The following is a 15,493-nucleotide window of genomic DNA, read 5'->3' on the forward strand; positions in this document are numbered from 1 at the left end:
GGGGGGGCGAGAGTGTTTGCAGGTGGGCTTGTAACAACCAGAATCGGCCCATGCCAGACAGTTCCCTGGGCTTCAAGAGCTGGTGCTTTAAGGAGACCCTAGAAAATCTGCATGTGGACACAACTGACCCTCCAGCATGAGCATTCCCCAAAGCTAACCAGGCTTAAGGGGGGGGGGAGGTTGAATTGACCAGAGTACCCCCCATCAACCTGGTTGGACAAGAGCGACCCGCCGGACCCCTTCAGCCTTGCCTTAGTGGCATCTCAGGATGTCACATTCCCAACAATCGGGATAGGTGATCCTATCCGGATAAACAATGGGTGATTCCAAAATGACTGCATCATAATGGGGAAAATACCACCAAATTCAGATCTATAACAACAGAGTTAGATCTCTGTGCTGGGCTTTTTCGGTGATCCACAGGGGTTGCTTTCCACTGATTTAGAATAACTGGCTCTCGATTGCAAGCAGTTGTCATGGCTAATGAGTGAAACGGGTATTTAGACCAAATTTAGACTTGCATTTGATTAAAGAAACATGATTGAAGGACGCAACCGTGCTCCGCTCAGGTGATGGAGATCACCAGGTTGTACTACTGTGATTGAAGGCAGTCTGTCTGTGGGAGAAGTGAGCTGGAGAATGAGATGACTTCAATGACCAACCGATCAACCTAGAGCAGCTGGGGAAACTGGCACTTCTTTTCCCTTGAAGAAATCAATTTTCTTCAAGGCGTGAGGGGGGGTCACCATATCTTCCCGGGATCTCCATAAAACAATTTTGGACAAAAGAAAGAAACAACCTGCACGTCAGCAAATGAAGATGCTCTGCATGGCCAATGGTGTTTGCTGAGCTAGATTAGCAACCACCTTCCATGGGCCAGCTCATGGCTGGGATGGAGTCTTTGATTCCCCTGGTAGATGCCCACTTTGCTTCATGCCAGACCTGTGGACTGTTTTTGGGGTTCGAGCCATGGAAGTGTGTGAATCGCTTGGAGGTGGGGGGAACCTCCTTTAACACAAGAGCGCCTTTGGTGCAGCCCAAGGGGGGCAACCTGACCACATGGTAATAATTTAGCAGTCTCCTTGAGCCAACAGTTCCTCCACCCCCTTCCTGTTGGCCAATCAGGGTGTTGCTTTTCGAGTGGGACAATGCGAGACCCCTGAAGTGTTTGTGGCTGACCTGAGTTCAGAACATCTGTGGAATCGGTTTGCCAAGAGACAACTGCACCTGTGCAGCCCGAGCCAGCAGGCCAGCAGCCATATCAACCCTGCTGATCACCACTGGCAGCCCACTGAAGCCCAGCAGGTGTGAACCTCCTGGGAAAAGCTAAGGTTGCTGCTGGAAGAGGTGTTAGTGGGGCCAGCAGGGGGCGCTCACAATGTGGTCCATGTGGGTCCTAATGGCCCAGTATAGTGACGGGGACACTATACTGTAAACAGGCGCCGTCCTTTGGATGAGACGTAAAACCGAGGTCCTGACTCTCTGTGGTCATTAAAAATCCCAGGGTGTTTCTCGAAAAGAATAGGGGTGTAACCCCAGTGTCCTGGCCAAATTTCCCCCTGGCCTTTACCAATCATGACCTCCTAATGAACCCCATCTAGGAATTGGCTTCATCACTCTGCTCTCCTCCCCACTGAGAGCTGGTGTGTGGGGGGAGCGTTCTGGCGCACTATGGCTGCCGTCACATCATCCAGATGGGGCTGCACACTGGTGGTGGTGGAGGGGATCCCCATTACCTGTAAAGCGCTTTGAGTGGAGTGTCCAGAAAAGCGCTACATAAATGTAAGGAATTATTATTATTAATTATTATTATCTGTACAGGAAGAGTGTTGTTGTCTCCTACAGCAGTGTCCCCAGGGGCTCGGTGGGTCTGTGTGTCAGCTCTGCGGGGAATGTGTTAGTGCTTGGGGAGAGCGTACCCTGTATTGACTTTCATGGGGGGGGTTTAATGACAATGTGCCATGTTTCATTACAGAAACTTGGCTGATCGGACTGTTTTTTTCCACAACCTCTGCGGTTTTGGTTTGTGGCTGTTCTCAATGTTGGGGTTAAATCCCTCAGATGTGGGTGCCGATTTGTTTGCATTTGATTAAAGAAACATGATTGAAGGACGCAACCGTGCTCCGCTCAGGTGATAGAGATCACCAGGTTTACGCCCGTCAGTGAATGATTTTGAGCTCCCCTAGATTCGTAGACACAAATACACAGAACATGCTACAGATCTTCCACACGGGCTGTGATGTCGATACAGGGGTCTGCACTTGTGTAAACCTTTGAGCTGTTGTAGGAATCTGATTTGCTGGAGAGAGGGCAAGACTGCTGTGCAATGGGAGTCTGATTAATGCCACAGGCGAACCTGGACTGGATCAGGCTGCTATGCAACAGGGATCTACGCTAAACGACAAGACTGTAAAAGCCTGGAGCTGCTCAGACTGCCTGCTGCGGGGCTCATATGTGAACTCAAGGGGAAACGAGCAGCTACATTCTTCAGAAGACCCGAGAACAACAGGAAGTGAGTCACTCTGTTTTTGTGTTGGAATTGTTTTTAATTCTGTGCTCTGTGTGAGAGGCCAGAGACGGGTATCTTTTGAGGCTGGGGCAGGTAGAGGGAAAAGGAGATCTCATTCCTTGATCACCTGTCCGATTGCTCTTCTTGTGATCGGCCAACAAGTCATTGCTCATGCCCGCTGCCACATCAGTTTCTTCCCGCTGGCAGTGTTTACTGCCAGTAATCTTCCTGTGTCACCCCCAACAGCTGACAGGTTTTTCTGATTCGCCGGGGGTGAGCATTCATCATTTTGTTTCTGTGTGCGGGGGTCAAAACATCGCACGAGACGATGTCGAAATTCAGGCACTGTTGAACACGTTCTTAAACGCCCTGTGTCAACCCAATGAAATAAGGGAGGGATAGGGAGGATCGGGGGGGATAGGGGAGAGAGAGGGAGACTGGGTTGGGTGAGACACCGGGCAGGGACGGAGAAAGACATGCTAGGGGAGAGAGACTGGGTAGGGTGAGACACCAGGCAGGGACGGAGAAAGACATGCTAGGGGAGAGAGACTGGGTAGGGTGAGACACCAGGCAGGGACGGAGAAAGACATGCTAGGGAGAGAGACTGGGTAGGGTGAGACACCAGGCAGGGACGGAGAAAGACATGCTAGGGGAGAGAGAATGGGTAGGGTGAGACACCAGGCAGGGACGGAGAAAGACATGCTAGGGAGAGAGACTGGGTAGGGTGAGACACCAGGCAGGGACGGAGAAAGACATGCTAGGGGAGAGAGAATGGGTAGGGTGAGACACCAGGCAGGGACGGAGAAAGACATGCTAGGGGAGAGAGACTGGGTAGGGTGAGACACCAGGCAGGGACGGAGAAAGACATGCTAGGGCAGAGAGAATGGGTAGGGTGAGACACCAGGCAGGGACAGAGAAAGACATTCTAGGGGGGAGAGAGAGAGACTGGGTAGGGTGAGACACCAGGCAGGGACAGAGAAAGAGAGATGGGATAAGAAAAGCTAGGAGAGAGAGAGAGACCGGAGAAACGGGCAGAACAGAACGACAGACGAGAGAACACTGAACAGGGAGGGGAGAGAGCAGAAGTCGGGCCGACACGCAGAGGAAGAGAAGGACGGGGCGGGAGGGAGACAGATGGAGAAAGATCAGCAGGTAGATAACGATGCAGGAAAGAGGAAGCGGAGAGAGAGAGGCTAGGAGGTAGGCGTTCTCACACACACACTCACACGCACTCACACGGGCGAACAGAAAAGAGAAGGAGGGCGGAAAGCTGCGAGTTAAAAAAAGGGGAGAGAGACGCGCCAGCGAAAGAAAGACGCGCAGGGGGGAAAAGAGCGAGAGACGCAGGATCGCCAAGGAAGCCTGGAGAGGGAGAGGAGAACGAGCGCAGGGCTTGGAGAAGCAGGCTTCGGCTCAAGAATTACAGTCTTCTGCCTCGGGTTTCCTCCCCGAACGCGACCGCTAAGGTAAGACATTTCTGGCGGCGCCTTCCGCTAACCTGTCAAACCGTTTCGCTACTTTTCCGGCCAAAACTGTCGCCTCCCCAGCTGATAAAAACAGTGACAGCCCCAGACCAGTAATTTTACTGGGAAACTCTATCCCAGTCTCCTGTGCCAGACCAGTAATTGTATTGGGAAACTCTGTGCCAGAGCAGTAATTTTCCTGGGAAACTCTGTACCAGTCTCCTGTGCCAGACCAGTAATTTTTCTGGGAAACTCTGTCCCAGTCTCCTGTGCCAGACCAGTAATTGTATTGGGAAACTCTGTGCCAGAGCAGTAATTTTCCTGGGAAACTCTGTACCAGTCTCCTGTGCCAGACCAGTAATTTATCTGGGAAACTCTGTACCAGTCCCCTGTGCTAGACCAGTAATTTTCCTGGGAAACTCTGTCCCAGTCTTCTGTGCCAGGCCAGTAATTTTCCTGGGAAACTCTGTGCCGGGCCAGTAGTTTTACTGACAAAGACTGCTGTATAGCTGTGGGGAGTCCACGCTCGTTATTCCAGCTGATCTAGTGCTGTACGTGTTAGCAGTGGCTCGTTGGCTCACACAGTGCTTTCTGAAGAAGTGCTTGTGACCGAATTTGATCTCCTTTTGTCTTCTCCCTGGGTCACTTGACCTGCCAGTGTGGCTGGTCTCTCACGTGAGGGAACTCCAGCGCTCAGAAGGGGAAGGGTCCGGACCCCGTAGTTCCCTGAGCTCTGCGGACAGTGTTGCGTCTTCGGCTTTTTCCTTTCTGCCCCAGCTCATGCCGACTCGGCCTGGTTTAGGGGAATCTGGTTAATAATAATGCGTCACACTCCTCATCACACCTGTGGGGGTGAGGAAGCACAGTGAGTAAGTCTCTGGGCTCACACCTGGTGGGCTGGGGGTTCAAGTCTTCATTCCAGACGCTGCGGTTGTACCATGCATGAGGTCATTTATTCCAGTCCCTCCAAGTTCCTGATATGGAGGGAAACAAAATACCCCGTCCAGTCCAGGATGGGAGTCTTCAGCTGCTGCATGTCCTCTGGCCGTTCAACACAGCAATTCTCAGGGGCTGTCAGCTAGTAGCACACCAGGCCTTGGTCCTTAGAGCGCGCTGTGCTGTGAGAAAGAAGGCCGACCCAAGTGATCTCGCAAGAGACGTGGGCGTGGGGGCCCGTGCCTCTGGTGCCGTCACTCTAGGCAGCAGCAGACCCGGCTAATGCACCGATCCCAATGCGTGACGTCCTTACAGGCAGTGTTTGGTGGCTTGAAAAAAGAGCCACCGACAGGATGTGCAAGGTACTGAGCCACTACCCCAAATATTGAGTGGTCCCCCATCTCTTTTGGAATTAATGCTGTGCTGAGCTGCACCTCTAATCAGCTTTACGGGTGGACCAACAAGCTATAAGGGAGGGTTCTCTAATTTTTTTGACAAGGTAGTATATCTTAAGATTACATTTTCCTAGACTGAAGACTAATTCAGGCACATTTATGCTCTGAGAGATTAAAAACAATAATGTGTTTTGAAGGTTATCAAGCTTTTCTTATGGCCCAACTCATTTTTCTACGAAATCAACATACAGTAGACGTTTTTTCAACAGGCTTTAATCTTGCAGTTACTTTATTTGCAATGATAAGGCAGTGCATTTAATAAAAAAAAAGCTCAGCTTGGTGAAGAGTCAGGCAGAGGAACAAGCTGGCAGCTGCAGAGATGCACCACCCCTTGCACAGTAAATCTGACCTCCTTCCATCTGGGGGTCGGTTCAGAACACCTAGATTCAAGAGCAATAGAGCTAAGTCATTTTTTTACTCCCAAGGCAATTATCCTGCCCAATTTGCACAGTTGACTGTGTAGTTTACTTTATTCATATTTATTTATTTTTCATCATACATGCATGTGTCTTATTTGTTAATGGGTGGGTTTTGTTTTTAAATGTGTTGTGAAATGTGTTATGCCTGCAAAGCACATTCCCCATGTGGGACCACTGGGTAAGTAAGCGGGTCTGCTGTCATTGTGCTGCCTCTGTTTTGAGGCTTGGTGTTTTGCCCCCCTGAAAGCTGGCGGATCAGTCTGCAGGCTGGGATTTCCTCTGGGCAAGAGTCTGGAAGGTGGGCTGCGGAATGAGATCCCGGGTGGGATTTGTGCCAAAAAAGGAGGAGGAAAGGTAAAAGGGAATAGGCAGGAATTTAACCTTTCGCGGCCCACATTGGGATCGACTTGCAGTAGGGTGCAGAGATAGGAATACCTGCACGCCACAGACAGTGGGGCTCTGTGTTGTCGTCTGATTGATACAGAGGGCCGTGGGGATAGGGTCCTGCCGATCGTGGGGTGAAGAGAACGGGAGCAGTGGAGTGAGGCTGATCTGAACAACGCGGGGGTGGTGGGGGGGGTCTTCGCTTTTGGTCCCTCATGCTTTGTCGGTTGCTGTCTCCCACAGGGATGGGGAAGCCGTCTCTCTCAACGCCCTGGCTGCTGCTGGTGCTGCTGGTGCTGCTGGGAGGTCACATGATCGCGGGATCGCCAACGGTAACCAGCCCTCGGGCCTCCCTGTCTCTACGGCCCTTCCTTCCCAGACAGATTCCTCCTGCTCCCTCTCCCTCCCCGTCACCGCGGAGACCTCCCTCTCCTGTCTCTCCCATTTTCCTACTTTCCTCTGATTTTGCCCTTCAAGCTCTCGAAGAACAGGGTAACAGGGATGAGGTATTGCCTGGGCTGGGTGAACATGGTGGCGCTGGCTTGGTAACCCAACAGCGGCGCCCTAGTGGCCGAGCAGGGCAGGGTTTCCATCCCGATCTGGCTCATGTCCTCCACCTGATACCAGATCTCTGCACTTCAGGGTGAATAAGCGACGGGTGGTGACCGATCGCATTCCGGAAGATGAGAGTGCGTGTTTGTCTTGTTCACCTGCACTGGAAATAAGGGATAGGAGTTCTTACGTCAGGGCTGGGTTTCTTTGGAAAAACAAAACAAGCGTCTTTTGAAAAATCTCGCAAACACTTTGGGCGACGCGGTGACGTTTTTTGTTTTTTATTATTTTTAAAAAAGGAAAACATCTTTTCGATCTCGTTGATGTCAGCCTGATTCACCAACGGCTGTTCTGGCGCACGAAAAAAAAAAAAAAACAAGAGAGAGAAACGAGAGTCAGTCTTTCTGTTTCCAATTTCACTCGTCCTCTCTTGTGTCTCGGCGCGGCGCTGCAGTGAGCGTGCCACAGTGTCCCGGTCAGCCTGTGGGCACGTAGTGTGTCACTCACCATCGCCGTTTCTCTCCCCGTGTTGCTAAAAACAGAACAGAACCTGTAAAATACCTGCAGATACAATGGAAAAAAATGACTTTTAAAGAAGCTGGCCATGATTCATTTTTTTACAGAATCCAAACACAGCCCCACAAGAAGGCAGTGACTCATGTTGTGACTGATGTGCTCAGATGGGGCACATGCACCACACAAGCTTACGAGTGCTGGTCTCTGGTCCTCTGCTTGCCTATGGCTGAACTGGTCTCCCGAAACCCAATTTTCTTTGCGTGTGGCCAGACCAGACCCTGGGGAAAATCAAAACTCAGCAGAAAGACCGTGTTGGCTGTAACTGAAGCTCTTGTTTCCACCCCACCCCCCCATCCATTGAGATCATGAGCCGTCGAGAACTGACCTGGGTTTTGGGGTACAAGTGACAGAGACCTTGTGTCATTGCCAGTCAACCTGCTTTACAGGAAACACAGGGAAACCACACAGGTTGTACTTCTGCTAAACCTTTGCTATGTTTCCTGTGCTGGTAAGACGCAGGGAGAGCTGTTCGTGTTCCAGGCACACTGATCACTGTACTACTGTTTAATACAAACATGTAACCACTGGTTTAACATCACTGGACTGGAATTACTGTACTGTGTAGCTGCACTGGTTTAACACCACTAGACTGGAATTACTGTACTGCCTGGTTTAACATCACTGGACTGTTCCATGAAGAGGTTAATTTGCTTTTTTACTGTTGTTCTAATCAATTACTATTGGTTTCATTTGCAGAAAGGGACTGATGCAGATGGATGTGCTCTGTGTTCATCTGGTAATTCTGATGCTCTCTTTGTTTCTTTCTATGTCAATGTCACTGTGCTGTAGTGTCCAGTCAGTCAGGGTCACTGTGCTGTAGTGTCCAGTCAGTCAGTCAGGGTCACTGTGCTGTAGTGTCCAGTCAGTCAGTGTCACTGTGCTGTAGTGTCCAGTCAGTCAGTCAGTGTCGCTGTGCTGTAGTGTCCAGTCAGTCAGTCAGTGTCTCTGTGCTGTAGTGTCCAGTCAGTCAGTGTCTCTGTGCTGTAGTGTCCAGTCAGTCAGTCAGTGTCTCTGTGCTGTAGTGTCCAGTCAGTCAGTCAGTGTCTTTGTGCTGTAGTGTCCAGTCAGTCAGTCAGTGTCTCTGTGCTGTAGTGTCCAGTCAGTCAGTCAGTGTAACTGTGCTGTAGTGTTCCATCAGTGACAGTCTATTTGTGTATATTATCACACATCTCTTTGTTTTGCATTCACCTTTCTTCAGAGCTATCACAGGAAATAAAACATCATGCAGAAAAAAATAATTCTCATATTAATCAGCCAGCCCTCGTTAGCAGAGAGGCGCCCAACAAAACCCACATCCTGTTGCGCAGAGAGCGACGTCTTCTTAAAACTCAGGTGGCCGTTTATACCTGCCTGTGCTTCCTGCTTTTCACTGTTTCCGCCTCGTTTCCCACCCACCCCGCTTTCTGTGCTGTGTGATATACTGAGGTCAGTCAAAGAAGGCACTTTACACCATACACCCCCCATTCTGCCTCTCTGCCTCTCTCTCAGGTTTCCATCGATCCGGCTGCAGTGAGTGCCACGCCTGTAAAGAAGGCTCCTTCACTCCGAGCTGGAACACCGAAGAGACCTGTTTCTCGTGTTCCCGGGACTGTAGACCCGGTGAGTCCTCCTCGCATGCTTGCAGTCGCATAGGAATGGAAAAAAACAATACTTTCGTCTTGTTATCAAGAAGGCACTTTACACCATGAGTGGTGGGAGTGTGGAACGCGGTACCCTGGCTTCTTTCAAGAAACAGCTGGGTGAGAATCTTAGCTACTTAACTACCGAAAGGGGCTAAATGGCCTCCTGTTGTTTGTAAGCTTTCTTTGCTCCAGGTGCTGCCTGTCATAACATGCTTGAGCACCTTGTTCCATAAGCATTCAGCACATCAGACTCATTTGGCTGATAGCAGCTAGGTGACACCCTGTATTTGAAATGGTACTGTCCTCTGATTCGCTGGATGGATGCGGTGTGCATGTCAGTGACGCCCACCCAAGGGTGGACTGATCACTGTCTCACTCTGACAAGCAGCATGTCAGACTCCCGGACAATCAGCTCGATCCAGACCGAGGGTTTTGGGGGTCCCGACACACGCTGGGCAGCTCTCTGAAGCCTGAAGCTCATCTAGGCCGCAGGGCCGGATCTTGGTGTGCGTAGGCCCTGGGCCCTCTCACTCCCAAATGTGCAAGAAGAGGGGTGAACGCCACTTGAATGACATCGATCGTCATGATGCACTTTAAACTATTCGAATGCTAAACCATGTGATTGATGGAGTGACCATCACTTTGATCCTTCTAGTTTCTAGAACAGCCACTCGATAGCGGATGATTATTGATTTGGAGCACCTAGAGTCGATCTCTGGGCTGTGTTTCTTTACACTGTGAGCCCCCTAGTCAACAATAGTCAGAACTCCGCTCGAGAGAGGTCAGAACTTGAGCTGTGGAATGGCTGTACCACTTCGGTAGGGGAATCAGGCAAAGAACCTTTCATGTGCTTTGCATTTGCTAGCAGGCACAAGACGTGGACAGCAATGGAAATGACACAATGGAAAGTTGCAGATCATCCCGTCCCGTGTACAGTAGTGTGTGTTCTCAGGGCAGAAATGGTGCAAAAGTAGCAAGACAGCACCATCTAGCGTCAGGATTGGACTTTTGTTAAAAAAAATGGGTTTCTCAGTGGTCACTCTAAATAAAAAGAGCATAAGAAAGGTCAGGGGAATCAGCTTTGACAGCATGGCTGGGCCGCTTGTCTCACGCTCCCACACCCCTTTGTGTAAAGAGTTTCCTCCTGTTCTCAGTGATAAATGCTCCTCCACACAGCTTGCACGTGTGTCCTCTGCTTTATACATTCAGCTTTTTTTCTTCCATCTTTTTTTTTTAGTTTACAGTTGCACTTTTTAGAACTATATGCCAGCAGAGATGGGAGTTTAATACAGAAACATGCTTCCTTATACACATCTACAGTACCTTAGTTTGGTCATTACAGAATGACAACAAAAACTGTTTACACAGAAATATTACATCCTTTTACTTTACAATGTTTAATCACATCTTGATGGGGGCATACATTTTTACAATTTAATAATAATAATAATAATAATAATAATAATAATACACACCAGCTCTCAGTGGGGAGGAGAACAGAGTGGTGAAGCCAGTTCAGAGATGAGGGTTAGGAGGAGGTCATGATTGGTAAGGGCCAATGGGAAATGTAGCCAGGACACTGTGATAACACTACTCTTTTCGAGAAACACCCTGGGATTTTTAATGACCATTAAAGTCAGGACCTTGGTTTTACACCTCATCTGAAGAACGGCGCCTTTTTACAGTGTAGTGTCCCCGTCACTATACTGGGACGTTAGGACCCACACAGCCTTCAGGGTGAGCGCCCCCTGCTGGCCCCACTAACACCTCTTCCAGCAGCAGCCTCAGCTTTCCCAGGAGTCTCCCATCCAGGGACTGGCCAGGCTCACACTGCTGAGCTCCAGGGGGGCTGCCAGTGGCGAGTTGCAGGGGGATATACCTGCCGCTATTTAAGAGAAAATGTTTTCCTTTCCATTACAAAAAATCTCATTCACAATATTGATCCACACCTCAAAGGCTGGAGGTGCTTTAATTAGCCATTTTCTTGTGATTGGTCTTTCACTAGTAGCTAGAACAATTCCTACCATATAACTAATCAATTGTAATAAGAAACCAGTTGTTCTTCTCCTTCAGAGTTCAACCTGGAGATCGTGAAGCCCTGCACCAAAGTCTCAGACCTGGTATGTCGGTGTCGGGCAGGTTATCGCTGTGTAGAAGACATTGTCCTTACAGGTCACTGCACGAACTGCATCAGGATCGCCACTCCGCCTCAGCACATCACAGGTAAGAGGTGGCAGGTCTCCTTCCCTGCTTCATTACTCCACACCAGCTGAAACAAAGAGGTTGACACAGAAAACGCTCTCTCTTACCCAGAGGCCCGACCGCCCACTTCCTGTCCCGCTGGTACGTTCCTGAACTCGTCCTCCAGGGACTGTGACCCCCACACAAAGTGAGTTCCCCCCCTCTCGGTCTTGTGGGAATTCTCACCCTTTCTTCCTGTGATAGCGGTTGTCTGTCTGAGGCAGTGAGTGTGCTCTTCCCCGCCCCTTGTGTTGTTAATGCCACCGTTGGGGGGGGTTGGCTCCGTGTGTGATGTGTGATGCCCGAGCTATAGTTAATGCGTCACTGCTGTGTTTGTGTCTGCTCCATTTTGTGCTAGGTGTTGTGTCTCGGGGTTGTGTTAGCTGTGCATGACGGCGTGCTCGTTAGCTTAAGACAAGAGCGCTGGCCCTTTGGAACAGTGGCTTCGGGTGTTGTGTGAGACGCTGCTCCCTCTGACCTTGATCTTGCCCTCTTTCCTCTAGTTGCGCAGCTCTGGGGAAGCAGGTGGAGGTCATGGGCAACTCCACAGCAGACACAGTGTGTGGCACCAGTGCCAGTCCCATCAAGAGCCCAGGTGTGTGCCCTCCTGTCTGTGCCTCTGTTTTAATCCCTCTGTGTGTGTTGGACTAGCTCTGTATCAGAAATCCTTTGGGTTTTCTTGACTTTCTCTCTGCACCCACTTGATTTTGTCTGTGTCGATCTGCCTCTGGGTCTGCCTGTTTTCATCTCTGCCCATTTCCGTGTGTCTCCCTGTGTGTCCGCAGGGTCGGCTTAACTCGGTGTGATTTCTCTTAACCCCTGCTTCTCTCCCTCTTCCGTCTCCCCCAGACGTCAATGTGTTTGTCCTGGTTGGTGTGCTGGGCGCTCTGGGGTTTGTGGCTGGCCTGTTGCTGAAGAAAACCAGGGAGGCGTTGTCTATAAAACAAGGTGAGTGTCCTGTCAATGCTATTTTTATGTTTTGGGATTAGAAAGAGTCGGCGTTGATGAGTGCACTTCAAACCACAATGCAAGTAAAATGCACACAGTAACTTGTCAACTCTCCAATTTCCATTACAAAATAGACTAAATTTCCAGGTCTGCGCAGAGCCATGTTCTGTGATTCAGAATGAGGCAACAAAACTTCTGGTGAGGTGAAGCAGCCCTATTACACTGTAGACAAGCAGGCTTGTGAATCCAGCTCTTTTAATCCAGTAGAAACTCTGCTCTCGACTTCCAGACGGTTCTGCCAACAAATACTACTTGTTAGCTCTGCATACAGATCGCGTTGGAACACTTCTGTGGTGAAATGTCTGCTGCACAACCTGTATTTATTCACTCGTCCATCACGGTAGATCAGTCAGTACAGTGACTAGGGAGCAGGAAGGGCCGCATCATGTCGCAATTCGAGGGAACTCGAGTACGCGTTTGCGCCAACATGGTGACCCACAGTACTTTCACAAAGTTCTCAATTTTGCGCTTCGTTTGAAATTTGTCTCTTTTTTTTCTAGAACCTCAGTGAATTTATTTTGTTACCGAAATTTAATAAAGAGGTCTGAGAAATTGGGACCATGCAGCATCTTTCAGTTTCTGAATCTGCCTCTCACTGGTATTCTCTATTCACTGTCTCTCTGTGTTTTTCCTTTCTTTTTTCCTCGGTCCAATTCTCTGTCTTCTTCTTTCTCAGGAACGTATCTCATTGGGTATCAAGTGTATTAAAAGTGACACCTGTTTTCCCTTTCTTTCACAGCCTTCAAACTCTGCTCTCCAGGTGTGGAAAAGGTATTTATTCTGTTGCACTTTTATTGTGCAAGTCTGACTGTGACGGGGCGTGTCTCTGTCCACCTGTGTGGATCTCCAATAGTGTGAGACTTGTATTTTGTAATGCCACTCTCTCTCTTTGCTGCCCCCCTGCAGGCAGACTGCAGTACTGCGAAGCACAAAGAGAGCCGGAAAGCTGGCCAGCTCCTCTCCAACGGGGTAGATCTGCTGACCAACAACGTACCTGAGAGGCGCCAAGAGACGGCCCCGCCCACAACCCGAACCCAGGACACGGATTGGATGGGAGGAGCCACTCACGGCGCAGAGAAGGTCAACCCACCAATCACCATGACTCCTGTAGAACCACACGCTACTGGGAACTTAGGTATTCATTGTCATCATTATTATATTAATAGCAAATGCAGTGAGATTGAGTCAGCAGCCATGTCACCCTGCAGCTCTCAACTGGCTACCCACTGAAGCTCAGCAGGGTTGAGCCTGGTCAGTACCTGGATGGGAGACCTCCTGGGAAGCTATGGTTGCTGCTGGAAGAGGTGTTACTGGGACCAGCTGGGGGGGGATTACCCTGCGGTCTGTGTGGGTCTTAATGCCCCAGTATAGTGGTGGGGACACTATGCTGTAGAGGGCGCCGTCTTTCGGATGAGATGTTAAACCGAGGTCCTGACTCTCTGTGCTCATTAAAGATTCCTGGGTATTTCTTGAGAGAGTAGGGAGTTATCCTGGGGTCAGGGCCAAATTTCCCCCCTCGGCCTTTACCGTGGCCTCCAAACTGTCCCTATGTATGACTGGCTTGGACTTGCCCTGCGATGGACTGGCGTCCCATCCAGGGTGTACCCTGCCTTGCGCTCGTTGCTTGCTGGGTAGGTTCCGGTTTCCCACGACACCGTATGGTATAAAGCGCTTTGGCTAAATGACATGACATGGCAGTGAGATAGAGCGCCCCCTCCCCGTGTGGAGGGCACAGTGGGAACTGCAGCTCGCAGCACTAACAGTGAGAGGGGTCTAAGCCCCACTGTCTCCTGTATTAACTCCCTCTCTCCCCCTCCCCTTCACTCAGGACCCTTCCACATCTACAGCCCTGGCACGGTGTTTGTGGGCCTGCTCAACCAGATGTCCGCCCCTCCTCCTCCTCCTCCTCCTCCTCCTCCTCCTCCTCCGGCGGCTCCGTGCTCTCCAGAGCCCCGGGAGACGGGGTCGGGGGCACCCGCCCGTCCCCCCTCGGGGGCGGCGCCCGTGCCCCTGTCCCAGGAGGAGTGGGGCGGGCACCCGCCTCGCCAGGAGCAGGGGAAAGACAGCCACCTGTCGCACGAGGAGAAGGACGACGCTCAGTAGCCCGGCAGGCGGCGACTGCAGAGGCAGGGCGGGGTCGTGTGGCACTGCAGAACACTTGGGCAGGAACGATACAGTCACCCAGCAGGACAAGAACCCTCCAGTGCGGTGCGACACTCTTCTGCTGTGTGTACTGTGTACAGTGTGATATACAGCAGCAGTAAGGTTTGACACAGCATAGCACAGCCCAGGAGTGCTGGAGCAGGACAATGCCACAGAGGCTGCAGTGCAGTGCATTGTGCTACAATAGTATCATACAGTGCCGTGTAACACAGTATAACAGTGTAAAGTGGTGCTGCGGAATTCTGTACAGTATAATACTGGGATTATCTGAATACTCTGGTGGGCTATGGAGAGGTAGGTGGTGCTCTCTGGAGAGGCGAGAGTCCAGGACTGAGGAATTGAAGGCTGGTGGTGTAGTATGAGAGCTGTCCTCCAGCTGCTCGTGAGACACCCTACTATCAGCTAGACTCACACTGCTGCCCTGCCCGAAGTGAGACACTCTTACCAGCCCCTAGACTCTCACTGCGGCCTGCCCGGAGTCAGACCTGTCCTCTCTCACACTGCGGACTGTCCTCTCTCTCACTCCGGCCTGTCCTCCCTCACTCCGGCCTGTCCTCTCTCACACTGCGGCCTGCCCGGAGTCAGACCTATCCTCTCTCACTCCGGCCTGTCCTCTCTCACACTGCGGCCTGCCCGGAGTCAGACCTATCCTCTCTCACTCCGGCCTGTCCTCTCTCACACTGCGGCCTGTCCTCTCTCTCACTCCGGCCTGTCCTCTCTCTCACTCCGGCCTGTCCTCTCTCACTCCGGCCTGTCCTCTCTCACACTGCGGCCTGCCCGGAGTCAGACCTATCCTCTCTCACTCCGGCCTGTCCTCTCTCACACTGCGGCCTGCCCGGAGTCAGACCTATCCTCTCTCACTCCGGCCTGTCCTCTCTCTCACTCCGGCCTGTCCTCTCTCTCACTCCGGCCTGTCCTCTCTCACACTCCGGCCTGTCCTCTCTCACACTGCGGCCTGTCCTCTCCCACCGTGGCCTGCCCGGAGTCAGACCCAGAGTGAGCCCTCTGCTCTCAGTAGACTCGCACCCTGAGCAGGAAGTCGGGCAGGGAGCTGCGGTTCTGCTTGCCGTGACTCAGTTTTGAGCAGCAGCAGGAAGTCTTCAGTGTCGAGGTGCCTGGCGGGTGGTGATTTCCGCAGTTCTGACTGTAACTTGCTCTACAAGAA

At 51.2% G+C, this 15,493-nt stretch overlaps 1 protein-coding gene and 1 long non-coding RNA gene across 2 annotated transcripts; one reads left to right on the plus strand and one right to left on the minus strand.

The window, feature by feature from the left end:
* The first annotated feature begins 3,207 nt into the window (after positions 1 to 3,207).
* LOC148640868 (uncharacterized) lies at positions 3,208 to 14,909 on the plus strand. The gene is made up of 11 exons (XM_088619021.1): positions 3,208 to 3,975; positions 6,410 to 6,498; positions 7,991 to 8,030; positions 8,783 to 8,893; positions 10,990 to 11,139; positions 11,230 to 11,305; positions 11,661 to 11,752; positions 12,007 to 12,105; positions 12,905 to 12,936; positions 13,072 to 13,300; positions 13,994 to 14,909. Exons 2-11 carry the CDS (start codon positions 6,412 to 6,414, stop codon positions 14,266 to 14,268), a joined length of 1,191 nt encoding a protein of 396 aa, XP_088475147.1. The 5' UTR covers positions 3,208 to 3,975; positions 6,410 to 6,411; the 3' UTR covers positions 14,269 to 14,909.
* Positions 14,710 to 15,355, minus strand: LOC148640869 (uncharacterized). The gene is made up of 3 exons (XR_015929957.1): positions 15,176 to 15,355; positions 14,974 to 15,101; positions 14,710 to 14,813 (listed from the first exon to the last, which is right to left on the minus strand). It is a non-coding gene; the product is annotated as an uncharacterized LOC148640869 (long non-coding RNA).
* Positions 15,356 to 15,493: the final 138 nt, after the last annotated feature.

This window comes from Lepisosteus platostomus, chromosome 25 (assembly GCF_059453375.1).
Source record: "Lepisosteus platostomus isolate fLepPlt1 chromosome 25, fLepPlt1.hap1, whole genome shotgun sequence".
Taxonomy (NCBI): Eukaryota; Metazoa; Chordata; class Actinopteri; order Semionotiformes; family Lepisosteidae; genus Lepisosteus; species Lepisosteus platostomus.